This window comes from Mytilus galloprovincialis, chromosome 9 (genome assembly GCF_965363235.1).
Source record: "Mytilus galloprovincialis chromosome 9, xbMytGall1.hap1.1, whole genome shotgun sequence".
NCBI classification, from domain to species: domain Eukaryota; kingdom Metazoa; phylum Mollusca; class Bivalvia; order Mytilida; family Mytilidae; genus Mytilus; species Mytilus galloprovincialis.
Window position 1 is genome coordinate 73961174 of NC_134846.1, and position 14989 is coordinate 73976162.

Below are 14989 nucleotides of genomic sequence, written 5' to 3' on the forward strand. Positions count from 1 at the left end.
TTGAAATAAACTATTATCATGTTATACACATGCTCAATATCCATGGTTCTTTGTTGAATGTTTACTAAGGTGACAAATCTGTAAGCTACAGTTTCAAAACATGACAATTAATTAGCTGCAATATTTTCACATCATAACAGGCCGAGATTTTTTTATTTTTTTTGACAAATATACAATATGATTGCGTAAAATAATAAAATCGTCACAGAAGACTAATTTTGATATACACAAGCATCGGTTCAAGAATTGGATAAACATAACTTTAACTTTGTAACTAGAGGACTCTAGTATTACTAAACAATGTGGAGCAATAATACCAGCAATGAGTTGGATGTCAACCAGTTTGTCAGGTAAATCCGCCATGCACCAATATTATTTCCCCACCTTAAACATGTGAGAATTACTTATTATGGCAAATCTTTCAACTATATTACGTTTACAAGATGATTATACTCATTATTGAATAAAATTAAAACTTTCAAAATATAGACCAAACTCTGTTATTAAAATCATATTTCAAATTTTATGGGTTTATTGTTAGATAATCTTAACCACTTTACAGTCAATAATGGTAAAAATTATTTAATATCTAGTTTACTATCAAAAATAAAATTGGCATACATTTAAGGGGAAGCAATTTAAGTAAAACTAAATTACTATTTTGTGTGTTAAAAAGATCATGTCTTCATAAAACAGATATTTCACATTTACCTCTTTCTAGCCCATTTCGCAGCGATTCAGTGCGACTTTCAAATTTGCCTGATGTCAGTTCAACAAGGAAAGATAAAAAGTGTACATATTCTCAACGATTTATATTCAGGATAAGTTTTTTCTCACATGAGACGAAAATAAATCGCTCTTGAAAATTAGTTGGTTTACAGTACATAAGAATAAATGTTTTTTTTGGCACAAATGTATTTTATTAAAAAATTATCATTTATGTTTCTAATCAAGAAATTCAATCTTATTATACTACCTATCACACCCTAATAAAGAAACAAGAAAAATGTTAACCAAATTTAGAATCAGCAATCATTATCTTCTAATAGTAAAATTGAGAATGGAAATGGGGAATGTGCCAAAGAGACAACAACCCGACCATAGAGCAGACAACAGCAGAAGGTCACCAACAGGTCTTCAATGCAACAAGAAATTCTCGAACCGGGAGGCGTCCTTCAGCTGGCCCCTAAACAAATATATACTGGTAACTGGTTGATATACAAAAATACCAAGGAACGAAAGAAATGTAAAATATGTAATATCTTAGAAGATGAATTCAATTTTTCTTCAACTGTAACATTAACAAGAGGCTCCAAGGAGCCTGTGTCCCTCACCTGATATTATAATTTACAATTGATGCATGAAATAATACAACCGTTATACTTTTACTTTAGTTTCAGGGAAATGAGGTTGAGGTCAAATGAAAACTGTCTGATGGGCATGAGGACCTTGCAAGGTAGGCACATACCAAATCCAGTTTTCTTGTTATTGTCTTAAAATAAGAGAGAATTTAACATTACAAAAAATCTTAACTTTTTTTCAAGTTGTCACAGACTGAACCATGAAAATGAGGTCAAGGACATTGGACATGTGACTGACGGAAACTTCGTAACATGAGGCATCTATATACAAAGTATGAATCATCCAGGTCTTCCACCTTCTAAAATATAAAGCTTTTAAGAAGTTAGCTAACACCGCCCCTGCTGGATCACTATCCCTATGTCGAGCTTTCTGCATTTTCCCCCTAAATTCTATTTTTAGCCATGTCTGTCATGTTGTTTGGTGGGTAGGGTCATCGGACACATTTTTTAAACTAGATACACTAATACTGATTGTGGCCAAGTTTGGTTAAATTTGTCTCAGTTGTTTCAGGAAAAGACTTTTGTAAAAGATTACAAAATTTAGGAAAAATTGTTGAATTTGACTTTAAAGGGCAAGAACTCCTTATGGGGTTTCTGAACCGTTTTGGTAAAGTTGACTTATTTGTAGATCTTACTTTGCTGAACATTTTTGCTGTTTTCAGTTTAGCTCTTTCTCTAATAATATTCAAGGTAATAACCAAAAACTGCAAAATTTCTTTAAAATTACTTATTCAGGGCAGTAATCCAAAACAACGGCTGTTCTGATTTGTATGAAAATTTCAGGACAGCTAGATCTTAACCGGATGACAATTTTTACATGGTCTACTTTGATGTAAATACTTTAGTTTCAAAGATATAAGCCAAAAACTGCATTTTTCCCATTGTACTATTTTTACCCATGTCAGCCATCTTGGTTCAAGGGCAGGGTCATCGGACATGATTTTAAAACTAAATACCCTAATGATGATTGTGGACAATTTTGGTTTAATTTGTTTTAGTAGTTTCAGAGGAGAAGATTTTTGTAAAAGATTACAAAAATTTACGAAAAAATGTTCAACTACAGTACTGTTATTCCTTAAACAGTATATTGGAGCTGTCTGTTCCAGTAGGGAACCTCATTGCACTAAGGTCACAATGTCAAGTTTTAAAGACTGTCTCAGGTCAATTGTAAGCAAATAAAACATTTAAATAAAATGGTTTTGAACATTTTTAAAGGTTACATGTTCTTTCATAGGTTATATCAAATCACAAGGATCACATGCAAACCCAGCTCCCCATGCCAATACATATATTATAATATCCATGCTTTTTCAACAGCTTCAATAGTCCATTTTATCATTTACATACATTTGTATTCTCATTCATAACCAGAATACTTAACTATCAACTAGAGCACTCTAGTAGTACCAAACAATATGGAGCAATAATACTAGCAAAAGTTTGGATATAGTACCAGACAGGTACATCCCCTCGACACTAATATTATCACCCCACCTTCCACATGTGAGTTAACTTTGTCATGGAGTATCTTTCATCTGCATAACTATTTCAAGATGATTATACTCAGTATTAAATAAAATTATAACTTTCAAAATATAGAACAAACTATGTTATTAAAATATTTTTTTCAATTTTTATGGATTTATTCTTAGATAAATTTCAGCCTGTTAATAGTCAATAATGGTAAAAAATATTTTATATCTAATCTTCTATCAAAAATAAAATCAGCATACATCTAAGGGGAAGCAATTCAAGTAGAACTAAATTACTATTTTGTGTGTTAAAAAGATCATGTCTTCATAAATGTTTTACAGCCATTTTCATTGAGTGTGTAGCTAAAGGTAGTATCTTTGGTTATCTTGCTTGCTAGATGAACTGTGAAGTCATTATTAGGAAAGGTATACTTCCCTTGTTTCAAGTAGCCTAGTCCTACAGACAGATTATAATCTGTTCTTACCTAACCTAATAATGACTTCATGGTTCAGCTAGCAAGCAAGCTAACCAAAGACATTACCTTTAGCTACACACTAAATGAAATCAGCTCTTATATAGCATATTAATCTATTGCAATAAAAAATCATAATATCGAATAAAATTTGTAGATTTAGCTAACAAAGTCCTTATATTTGTATAAAGTAACATTTGTTTATAGTGGAAAATTGTTTTAACGTTGAATAAGCTACAATTAAAAATTGCTTGCTAGTTCCTCTCTGTGATTACCATTAGATAACTCTGGTTCATTTCCCAATCAATCTATCATCAAGGGAAGATAAATAATTCGATTTTCATTCATAGTCTTTTTCAAAAATGATGAACAGTTCTTTATATTGGTATGTAATCATTCTAAATGTTTCAAATTCATGAAATTATATTCGTACATCAATGTTTTTGATACACCAATAACAAAAACTGAAATAATTTTGTAATTATTCAAAATTATATCAGAAACCTAAACTTGATTATAAAAAAATGAACCAGTTAAGGGGAGACAATACTCGCATAACTTTTTCAAAATTGGCACATAATACAACGGAATGTCACTCTAACTCTTGCATACAAATGGCACATCAATATAATTAATTAACTGTGCAATCATGCTCCACCTTCAATGATGATTCTAAATTATAAATATAACCAAAAGTTGTTAATCTATAGATAGCGAAGACTAATGAAAGCTAACCCACTGTAAAAATATTTCTTTGCAATTTTTTAAAACTTCCTCAGAAAAATGCTCGAGCCACTTGACTTTCATAGCTCAAAATTAACGTTTTTACACAATATTTGAATAAAGTAGTTAAAGATTATTCGCTTCTCAAAGTGTAAGACGCAATAAAAATTGTATGATTGCACCATCCTACCAAAATACAGATTTAATTAAGTCCTGAACATTTCAACATTTCTTCCTTTATTTTTATCAAAACCGGTTTTAAACAAATCACAAGTACGTGTTAAGATCCAACTAAATACCTATTTACCGATATGGTCAGGTAAATTTGCTATCTTATACTGTAAAGCAACTTAATCATGCCAAGCAAAGTATATATACTCCTTACTGGTTAAAAAAACATGTGATTAAAAGAAAAATTCAAAGTGAATAAACAGGAGGTGACTTTCTAGCTGACCAGAAGGTAGCTTACACAGAACAATTCAATATTATAAAGCCACCATGATCAATATAAAATCATGATTTATTTTCATGTAAAATAAGGGGTCATCCAATTTGTCAACCATTTTCCAAAGGGTACAAAACGTCGCTTGGAGGGAGGGGGTTAAAAAAATTCACATTTTTACGGTAGGCTTTCTTTTTTTTATTTCCAGAATATATGTCAGATATTTTTCAGTTTATTTTCAGTGCAAATTTCTATATTAAACTAAACTATAATAGACAGGATCTTCTTTTTATTATTTATGATTGACTCTTGTCTTGAAATCTGAAAATGGTTGATGTACACTTTTTTAGGGAGGGTGGGGGGGTCTGAAAAAGTGTTTGTTTTGTACACTTCGGAAAATGGTTGACAATTATGGATGACCCCTAAGTAAGACAGAGGAACAAAAGGATGAACAGACAGACAAATGGACAGACAAGGTCATTGCAAGGTCTGTTTATGAAGGGAATAAAGTCTGAGTTGAGGATTGTGATAAATATCCTAAGGAATTGTTCTAAAACAGAACAGAGCAAAAAATATATTACCTTTAGTAGGAAGCCCAACAACATTTTCTGTCATACAGGTTAACATCTGAAATAATAATAAAAAGTTTATTCATTAAAATACTACATAAAACTCATCAATCTTAACTTTATGCCAGTCACATGTATCGCTTGCATAAGCCTCATCAGTAGGGCTTTAATAGAAAAAAGTGAAGGCCAAACACATTAGGGACCTGTTGTTCAGTGGTTGCATATCGTTCGTTGATGCGTTTCAAAAGAGTTTCTTGTTTCTCGTTTTTCCTCGTTTATATAGAAAAGACTGTTGGTTTTCCTGTTTGACTTGTGTTACAGTGATACAAGAAGTACCTCTACACCTCCCTTGTTTGTCATTAAAGAGTCTTCTAATGTCAATTCTCTTAATGTTCAGGAAAAAAAGGCAGCTTTAGATTAGAAAATATTTCAAAAGCAGCCACTCAGAATTCTTTAGGTGGCTATTTTTCATTCTGTCTTAACCAAATGAGGAAAATTTGTAGAAAACTATCATATACCCACTCAAAGTTGAGCCAATATTGGAAAAGTAGTTTTATGAAGAAGATGATCGATTCGATAATGTGAAAAGTAAACATATAACATATTCCAAGTTGTTCATATACCCATAGAGCAAGACGAGCAAATCATGTTATGTTTGATATATTACATCTTTTAAAACAGAATGACAATTCATACTTACAGCCCACAGAAACACAAATTGTTTCTTTACAAAGGGAGATAACTCTGACACATTGTCATAGTCCTTAGAAAATGTGTCCAGAACAAACATCAACTCATCACATGGAAGGATTCTGATAAGAATAACAACAGAACAGAAATAAGTATGTGTTACGATTATATTTGAATCATTCACCTAATCAGTCAAGATTAATTTGATACAATGTACTAGATTCATTGATAAATTAAATTTACAAATGCCACATACTTTCACTGTTGTCAATGTGATGATGGTAACTGCAACTACAATCATCCCAATATGGCGGACACAAATTTAGGGAAATTTTAGAAGTCTGATTTCTCCACTTTGACAGCCTATTTTCAGGTTTGTATAAAGTCCAGAAACATCTTTATAAGCATTGCCATTGCAATATTTTTCTTACATGATTGAAAAGTAAGAATGAAAATCAAGATACAAAATATCACGATGATGATCGTAACTTTTATTTATTTTATCAATGATGATGGTAACTATTATTTAAGATGATCGTAACTGTCTGTTCCAACGAAGCATTTTCTGATAAATAAAGCTGTCTGGTATGGGAAAAAGTGTACATTATCAGCTTATATTGTGATAATGAGGAAAGATCACTGAGGGAGGGTAACGTCTTATTGGTAAGATCACAAATAGTTACAATTTCGCGAGATTTTGTTTTCTTTGTTTTCTATCTATACTCTATAGTACAATATTAGACAGCATTGGGGGTTAACAACTTAATATTGATTACATATATTTTTATATGAAGAAGGTATTGGACATTTCATATCAATGGCCAGTTTGGTAAAATTGGTGATTTTTATACGACCACAATTTTTTATGGGGGGATCGTATAATGGTATGATGTCGTCATCTGCGTGGTCCAAAGACACATTTGGTGTCTGGACCATAACTTTAGTTTGATTTTGGGGATGATGGTGCCAACCATTTTGGAATCTGGGGCCCAAAAGGGGCCCAAAACATGCATTTTTCTACTTTCAGGATATGAACTTGTGTATAAGTATTTCAATTGCTCTGAAATTGTATTACAATATTTAATTCTACACGTAGAAGGTTTGAATTCATTTTGGGGGTAATGGTGCCAGCAGTTTAGGTATTTATAAGGGCCAAAATGTGGCCAAAAACTAGCATTTTTGCTGTTTCTTGACAATAACTTGTGTGTAAATGTATGGATCTCTCTTATATTGTATTACAAGGTTCAATATCTCAAAAGGAAGGCTGGGATTGAGTTTGGAGCTAATTGTCCAATTCATGCGGGAATTAGGGGCAAAAAAAGGACCAAAAACAAGCATTTTTCTAGTTTCCTGCAATAACTCGTGTATAAGACTATGGATCTCTCTGAAATCATACTACAAGGTTCTTACTATAAAGGAAAGGCTTGGTTTGAGTGTGGGGGTAAATGCTTCAAGGGGGGATTCAAAAAGTTTGAGGGTTCCAATTTTTTTAAGGGGTTCAAATTTTTTTTCAATTTTTTTCAAATTTTTTCAAATTTTCAAGAATCTTTAATTGCACAGTTGCAATAGATTTGTAAAATCTTGACATTTATTTTGTGTCAGAAACCTATACTATGTCAAAAACTTGATCACAATTCAAATTCAGAAAGAATCAAGCTTGAATATTGTGTCCAAATTTGCCACAACTGTTCTAGGTTCAACCTCTGCTGTCGTATCAGGTTGCGCTGTAGGGACAATAGTACCTTTCGAGAATCTGGTATTTTAGGGGAATTCAGACTTTATAGTTTTTTTTATTAACAGATTAAGACTTTTAAAGGAGAGGTTGAAAAAATAAAGCATTAAGAAGTGTAACCATATCTGTTGAAAGAAAAAAAAAAACACCAATGAAACCATCAATAAAGGGAGCTACTATTTGATTTTTATTGGAGGAGGGGCTAGTATGAAATATATAGTTCTGCATTTTTTCATGCCTACCATCACTTAATAGTTATTTCTCAAATATTCAGTGAAAGTTTTGGCCTGTATTCTTAAACTGTATCACGGGGATGATACTTCATATAAACGTATTTCATTTTGAATGTTAACTTAATTTTTTATTTAAATAAATATATTGAGGACATTTGCCTGCTAATCCCCCTTTTGACATTTCTTTTTGATAAATAGTGGTGTTCATTAACGCTCATTTTGTTTAGTTTGAAAATCATACTGTTTTCAGTAATACCAATATATCGTTTTCTGCTAAATATGATGTTCATTTAAAGAAAAAAACACATCATAAATTTTGAGTTACGATCATCCATAGACGAAGTTAGTATCATCATCATGTTTTTTTTTATCTCGATTTTCGTTCTTCTGGTAGTTTTTATATCATTTAGGAAAAACACATTCAATGGCAATGCTCATTAAGATTTTTCTTGATAAAAAACAAATCTGAAAATAAGCTGTTAAAGTGGAGAAATCAGACTTCTAAAATTTCCCTAATTTTGTGTCCGCCATATTGGGATGATCGTAATTGCAGTTACGATCATCACATAGACACCAGTGATACTTTTAAGTAGTTTAAATTGAATAAAATGAGTATTTTTCTACTTAATTTTCACACTATTTTTTGCAGTTTCTTTTTCATGTTCAAGGCTTAAAAAACTGTATTAAAACAATTTGTTTTATCTTTTTTCATCTAGCTTCTTGTGATTTAATTTTTTTAAAATAGAATTCAGCATCAATATTGATTCAATACTCCACAAGTATTGATAGCTGATAAGTTGCTAGGATTTTGTTAAAACATTTAAATTTTAAACTGTCAAACTCCTTAAAATTCAAAATTTTGAGCTAAATTGTTTTTAACACATAGATTATTGAGTATAATGTGGTAAATACTCACAGATCATCATTTTTGTAGCAGTGATAGAGTAGAAAACTGTAAAGGAATACAGTATCTTTACTCATACAGGAATGAGTTAGGTAGTTGGCCACTTCATCAAGTCTCACTGAAGTTAAATACCAGAAAGTTACTATCACGAATCAAAATCGCATATCTAGATTTATTTTGTCCAAACAACAAAAACAGGCTTTATTAAGAACCACAATAGTAACATATGGAACATACTTTGAAAATTAGGTTTCAATAGTCCATTTGCCTATTACCGTTATTGACCCTTAGAGATGCCTATTTAAGTTGTCTCCCTAATGAGCGACATTAATTTTTATTTACAATGGAGAGCTAGCAGAAAGAGCAAATTTACCTGTGCGTAATGTGGGAAATCTTTAATTTGTTGTTTAGTTTAATACTTTTGACATCAGAATTTATTTTTCATGAAAAGTAAGTTAAACCGCAGATAAATCACTTTCAATTCATCATGCTTTGCATTGGCAAAAGCCAATTTTGTCCAGTATAGATCCAGTCTACAAGTGACAAAGGGAGGTAATTCGTTTAAAAAGTGTGTAATAATAGAATCAAATCGGTAATTGGCAAATGGACAATTGGTTCAGTAGATCTTGGAACCCTTTTTGGCTTCATATTGGACCTCTTTTTTGGCTTCATATAAAACTTTTTATCTGAAACAAGTTTACAAAACTTGGTAAGTACACTTAATCTCAAACAATAGTTCCAAAGCATCACCTATTCTTTTGATCAACCTGTCAGATAATGTTTCTTCATAAAAGACTAAAACTGTAAACACCATTCCCTCAACCATCTTGGAGCCCATTAGTGAATTAAAAAAGGCTGTTTGTCTTAAAGAGCTGTCACACTTAATTTAAAAATAAAATAAAATCAGCTGATGATATTTAAACCATCTGCATAGTTAGAAATGGTTACAAGTAACCTTGTCAAGGGGGGACAATTCATGATTTTTTTTTGTTAAGGTTAACTGTGATGAAAATTCAAATCAATTGAATATCAGCAAATTTAATAAGAAATGCCTATTAAGTTTCTATTTGCTGTTGTTTTTTTACATAACTAAATTTTAAGCATCAAATATATATAACTAATAAAATGTCATTGTCTATCACTATAATATGAATTTGAGAATGCCATCTGTTATTAGTCCTTCTTTGAATTGATATTTCACTATTCAATCATTATACTAAATTAAATACTGTAAACAAAATGATAAAATGATTACCAAATATGTTATCTATGCTAATTTCTAATTCTCCAGGACAAGGATCATCTTTATTTTCTTCCTGGTACAACAACAGACACCAAGTTAATAGACAGGGGTCTACTTGCTGTAGGTTTGTATGGCAATCCCTGAAATACAGATAACAGACACCAAGTTAATAGACAGGGGTCTGCATGCTGTAGGTTTGTTCGGGATACCCTGAAATACAGATAACAGACACCAAGTTAATAGACAGGGGTCTGCATAATATAGGTTTGTATGGCAATCCCTGAAATACAGATAACAGACACCAAGTTAATAGGCAGGGGTCTGCATGCTGTAGTTCTGTATGGGAATCCCTGAAATATTGATACAGAATTAAATTTCAACCATGATACAACAAGTAAAACTGCCAGCTACTGCGCACTGATGATACCCGGCCAGGGTTTAAGCTAGGATTTTGAGGGCTTTAGTCACTTTTGCGCGCTATTAAAATCAACCTTATTTTGTGTAAAAGCAAGGGGCCAATGATGTATATTACTAGCTTCATCTTTTGACTTTGTCAGATTTTAAGGGATTGAGGCACCAGCATTATTGGCAGTTATTGTATGATTTGACTGTATTGGCCATTATTATGAAAGATTCTGACATGGAATCCAGAAATTTAGTTCACAATTTCTCTTCAGTTTGTTCCAGGGGTTAGAAATGTGTAAAATCCTTTTTGGAACTATAATAATGACTGAAAGTAGGTTGTAAACAAATCAACAATAGATCACGTTTACTACTTTCGGTTTTAATATGAAACGAAAACGGGAAGTGACACGTGGATAATAAATTCAAAACGAGTCCGGATTCATCAGGAAATTATCATTTTTTGATTTAAATTCCTTTAGTAAGAGATATTTGTCTCTCTCGTTTAATTGATTCTAAATTAAATGATTTCGTATCTTACGTTTTTTTAAAGTCTATAAATAGTCAAAGGAATACTTTCACGCATGCGTAGAACACAATACAGGAAGCACCTGTTTAACTCGTGAAAGTTTTGAATAAACACATTAAAGTTCTTTATTTTAAATGGAAATTGTCGAAAGTTTTTTGATGAAAATTTAAATCAAATATGACGAAAATGCCTTCGAATGACGAATCTACGACAAATGAACTTCAGATCGTTGGAAAAATATTGAAATTCAAATGCGAACTGACCGGGTTGTTACATTTTTGATTAATTGACGAAACTAAACTCCTGGTTGTTGAAATGACTTGCCGACTGACTGATTTTCCTGGGGAAATAATTATGATGGTCATTCAATTATGGGGTTTAATAATAATTAACGGATTAGTGACCCATCCGATGGCGATAAGCGGATTAGTTGTAATCACAACTTGTAACACCTGTTAAAAATGTTAATTACCTGGAGGTCATAAACTTGTCAAAAACATGAAGACAGGTAGATTTATAGTTTTTATTCCGAATTTTTTTTTTACACTTTCAAAATTAAAGTGACGAAATTGATTTGAAATACTTTCGTCAATGAGAAAACTCTTTCGTAAAATACGAAAGTGACGAGCGCTAGCAAAATCACTGTACCCGGCCAAAATATTTCAATAAACAAGAAATTGTTGAGTGATGTATCTGAAAACGCATCACACGGTATAACTGACTTATATAAACCCTGAAACCAAATTTCAGAACTCCTTGTCAAGTTGTTCCTGAAAAAAAGCGACGAAAATATTCATGGGACGGACGGACTGATGGAAGGATTTACAGACAGAGGTAAAACAGTTTAACTCCCCCTTTTTTAAAATGGGGGTATAATTTTAAAGCGGGGTATAATAAAACATGTGAAAAGTTACCTATCTCTAACCAATTACAATGGTCAAACAATCTGATGTGGAGTCATTTATTTTTGTGCATACAATATTTTTGGGGATTAATGAAAATTGTATTTTCATTGGTATTCAATTTCATCGTTTTGCATACAACCTTATTTGGAAATTTGTGTACCCATTAATTTAACAAAGAAAGTAATCAAACAATCAAATACCTGAGAGAACATCGTATATTGACAGCGCCAGACAACATTCCTCCACAAGTTAACTGTGATACAATGTTCTTGTGCTCTATTTGATCTAATTGTTGCAAACTGCTTAGTAACTGGAAAAGTAAACAACAATGGTCTGGGCTGTCTTTATTGTCAAGAAGACTCTGAAAAATAGGTCAGCAATCAATTTTATTTTGAAAAATAAAAACTTTTTTGTAATGGATTTGAATTTTTGTGGTGTGGGAAGGAGGTGTGTTGAGGACAGTGATTACTTTAAATGATATGAAAAAGACATTCTTTAGGAGCAATACAAAATATATAATATAAACTTGTTATCTATGTCGGGTATTTTAAAATATATTTAAAATACTGGTAGAAGTAATGAAAATTCTACCCTATGATTGAATTCCTCTCACTGTTACATCATGAAAAGAGAAAAATATTGACTGTGTAATTTTCATTTTTTCTTGGTTTATATCATTGTCAGTAGGTTTTCAGTGGAGACTTACCTCACTTGACTTTTAGAGATAAGGATTCTTACCATGGTTTACTAAGAAGTTTGCTCATTGTTGAAGACCGTACAGTGATCTATAGTTGTTAATTTCTATGTTATTTGGTTTCTTGTGGAGAGTTGTCTCCTTGGCAATTCCTGTACAGAAATTGCTAACAAAAGCACATAAGTTTCACATGTGAAGCACATGAGATGCAAGTAAGAATTGTATGCAAATCAGGTTGCTCATATGTGCAGTTTGGTAGTTCATATGTGCCCACAAAAATCTAACATAATGCTCACATGTGCAATTCAAACCTCAGGTGAGCTTTTATCATCCATGTTAGTTTTATGTTAGTTTTGTACTTTGAAAAGTTTTTCCATTCTTCTAACCATTCAAAACTAACCTACATCATTGCTCATATGAGCTTTTTCAAAATGACATGCCCAGTCATGTACTTCCTGTAAATTCAAATTCATGAAAAGCATGCAATAAATGAAGGTAGATGGATATGGAAAATGTTAAGTCCTATATTGTGCTATTTGAAGAAAGGCATTGTTGAAATCTGATAAAACCAGTGTGGCTGTGGTTAATTATTTGTAAGTTATCATTTCTATTTCATTATTTTCATTTTTGTGTCAGATTTTGAAATATATTACAATTTTAAGTCCTTTATGGGAATATATATACAGGTTGCTTCAAAATAAGTACTACATGTATAAAGATTTTTCCTTTTAAACTTTTTGAAATACAGTACTTATTAATCAAAGACATTCATTGTGTACTAAACTTGCAAGTCCCTCTATTAGTTTTATAATGTAATGTTATGTTTTTAGTCATGATCATGATTATTGTTTAAATAAAAAAAAAAAAAATGATATGAAAATCATAATTAACTGACAATAATTAAAGAATAACTCTTTTAACATGATGTACCAGTTATTTTATTTTCAACTGAATTATTTAAGATTTTCATTTAAATTTGAAAAATATTCATTTTTTAAAGCAGCCATTTTGTTTTGGTCAACTATAATATTCACGTGTGCAACATGTTAGCAACTGCTCATATGAGCAATCTAATAAAATGCACATGTGAAACAAAACCTCATATGAGCAGTTGCACGTGAGGTTTTTAACATGCAAATTAGGTTAGTTTCATATGTGCAATTTTTTTGCTCACAAAATGCTCACCTAATTTGCATGTTAAAAAACTCGTGTGCAATCATGTTAGTTTCTAACGTGAGCATCTTATGTGCAACTTATGTGCAACATGTTAGCACTTTTTGGTAAGGGTCATACCACATCTTCTTTTTTATATTTCATAGTCAATGTTGTTATAAGATTACAAACCAAATAAATAATATCATAGCCGAAGCACAGAAGCTAAACTTAACATAAAATCATGTTACCACAGCTAAAGAGATAGAATTTTGTGACAGTATTGTGACTACTAGTTCTCCCAGACTTTCTATGGTTGATCCATTATTGTCTACAGCATCAGGAGCCAGGAAAGCAGACATACATGTTGACGGATCTCTCTTACAATCCATAACTAATCTAAGGAGAAATAAATTATGAATTAATCTTCAATAAAAAAACTCATAATAAATGAAATATAAAACAAACTTTTAAGTAACTCTTTTGTATTTCTCTGTAAAAAACATATATCTACTGCGAAGATTTTATAATGATATTAATACATGGTCATTATTTTCATAATTCTGAGGTTTTTAAATAAATGTCTAATTTCATATGAAAAGAAAAGTGACATCTCCCTTTATAAAAGGATATGAACAATGCCCAGCAAGGTTGGTTTTGAATACAGTAACAATTAAATTACAAACCTGCTTGCTGCCAACATTGCTTCACAAAACACACTGCTAACATCACTAACTTTGGTTTTAGATTTCTGTTTTTCAAATAATTCTGTTTCACATACAAATATCTGAACCTTTCCTGTCATTTTCTGAAGAATTGTCTTCAAATCTGAGACTGGGACAGGTCTCAACATATGTTCTTTTCTGAAATGTATCAAATTTGTCTTAAATATTATATATTTTCTTTCTGTAAAGTAGTGGTTTATGAAAAATCATGCGACTCTTACAATACATGATAAACTTCAAAAGGGTACAAATATAGTTTTGAGACTTTTGGAAACTTGTTATAAATGCATGTGACTTGGGAACAATATATGTTCATAATTGGCAATTTAATAAAGAGAAATGAAATCTTTATACCAAAAAGTTGCTTTTTAACTGATTTCAAAGTTGTCTAACCTTGTGTTGGATTCACTGTGCATTCTATAAAAAAAACTATTTTTTTCAGCTTTTTTTTTTATAATAAATGCTCTCTGCTCAAGACAATAACAACACTTGAATTGATACTATAGAATCAGATTATACTAAATATTTCAGAGCCTTTTAAAGCTTACTAAGCAGTATGTGTTTTGCACAATGTTGAAGGTCGTGCAGTGATAAGTCTCAGATAGTTGCTAAATCCTTATATATGTCATTTGGTAACAAGTGGATAGTTGTCTCATGGGCATTCATACCAAATTTTCTTATTTTTACATACTGGTCATAAATTTGAAGATCAAATTTTCAACATCTACAATAACGCATAA

General features: G+C 31.3%; 1 protein-coding gene across 2 annotated transcripts in view; it reads right to left on the minus strand.

The window, feature by feature from the left end:
* Positions 1–14989, minus strand: part of LOC143045908 (meiosis inhibitor protein 1-like) — a 43998-nt gene that overhangs the window by 11934 nt on the left and 17075 nt on the right. For both annotated transcript variants that reach the window (XM_076218739.1, XM_076218740.1), the window contains exons 12-18: positions 14211–14387; positions 13776–13923; positions 11879–12039; positions 9855–9982; positions 8612–8717; positions 5741–5852; positions 5053–5098 (exon numbers count right to left, since the gene is read on the minus strand). In XM_076218739.1, the coding sequence (XP_076074854.1) occupies positions 5053–5098; positions 5741–5852; positions 8612–8717; positions 9855–9982; positions 11879–12039; positions 13776–13923; positions 14211–14387 (878 nt within the window). The remainder of the gene's footprint in view (positions 1–5052; positions 5099–5740; positions 5853–8611; positions 8718–9854; positions 9983–11878; positions 12040–13775; positions 13924–14210; positions 14388–14989) is intronic.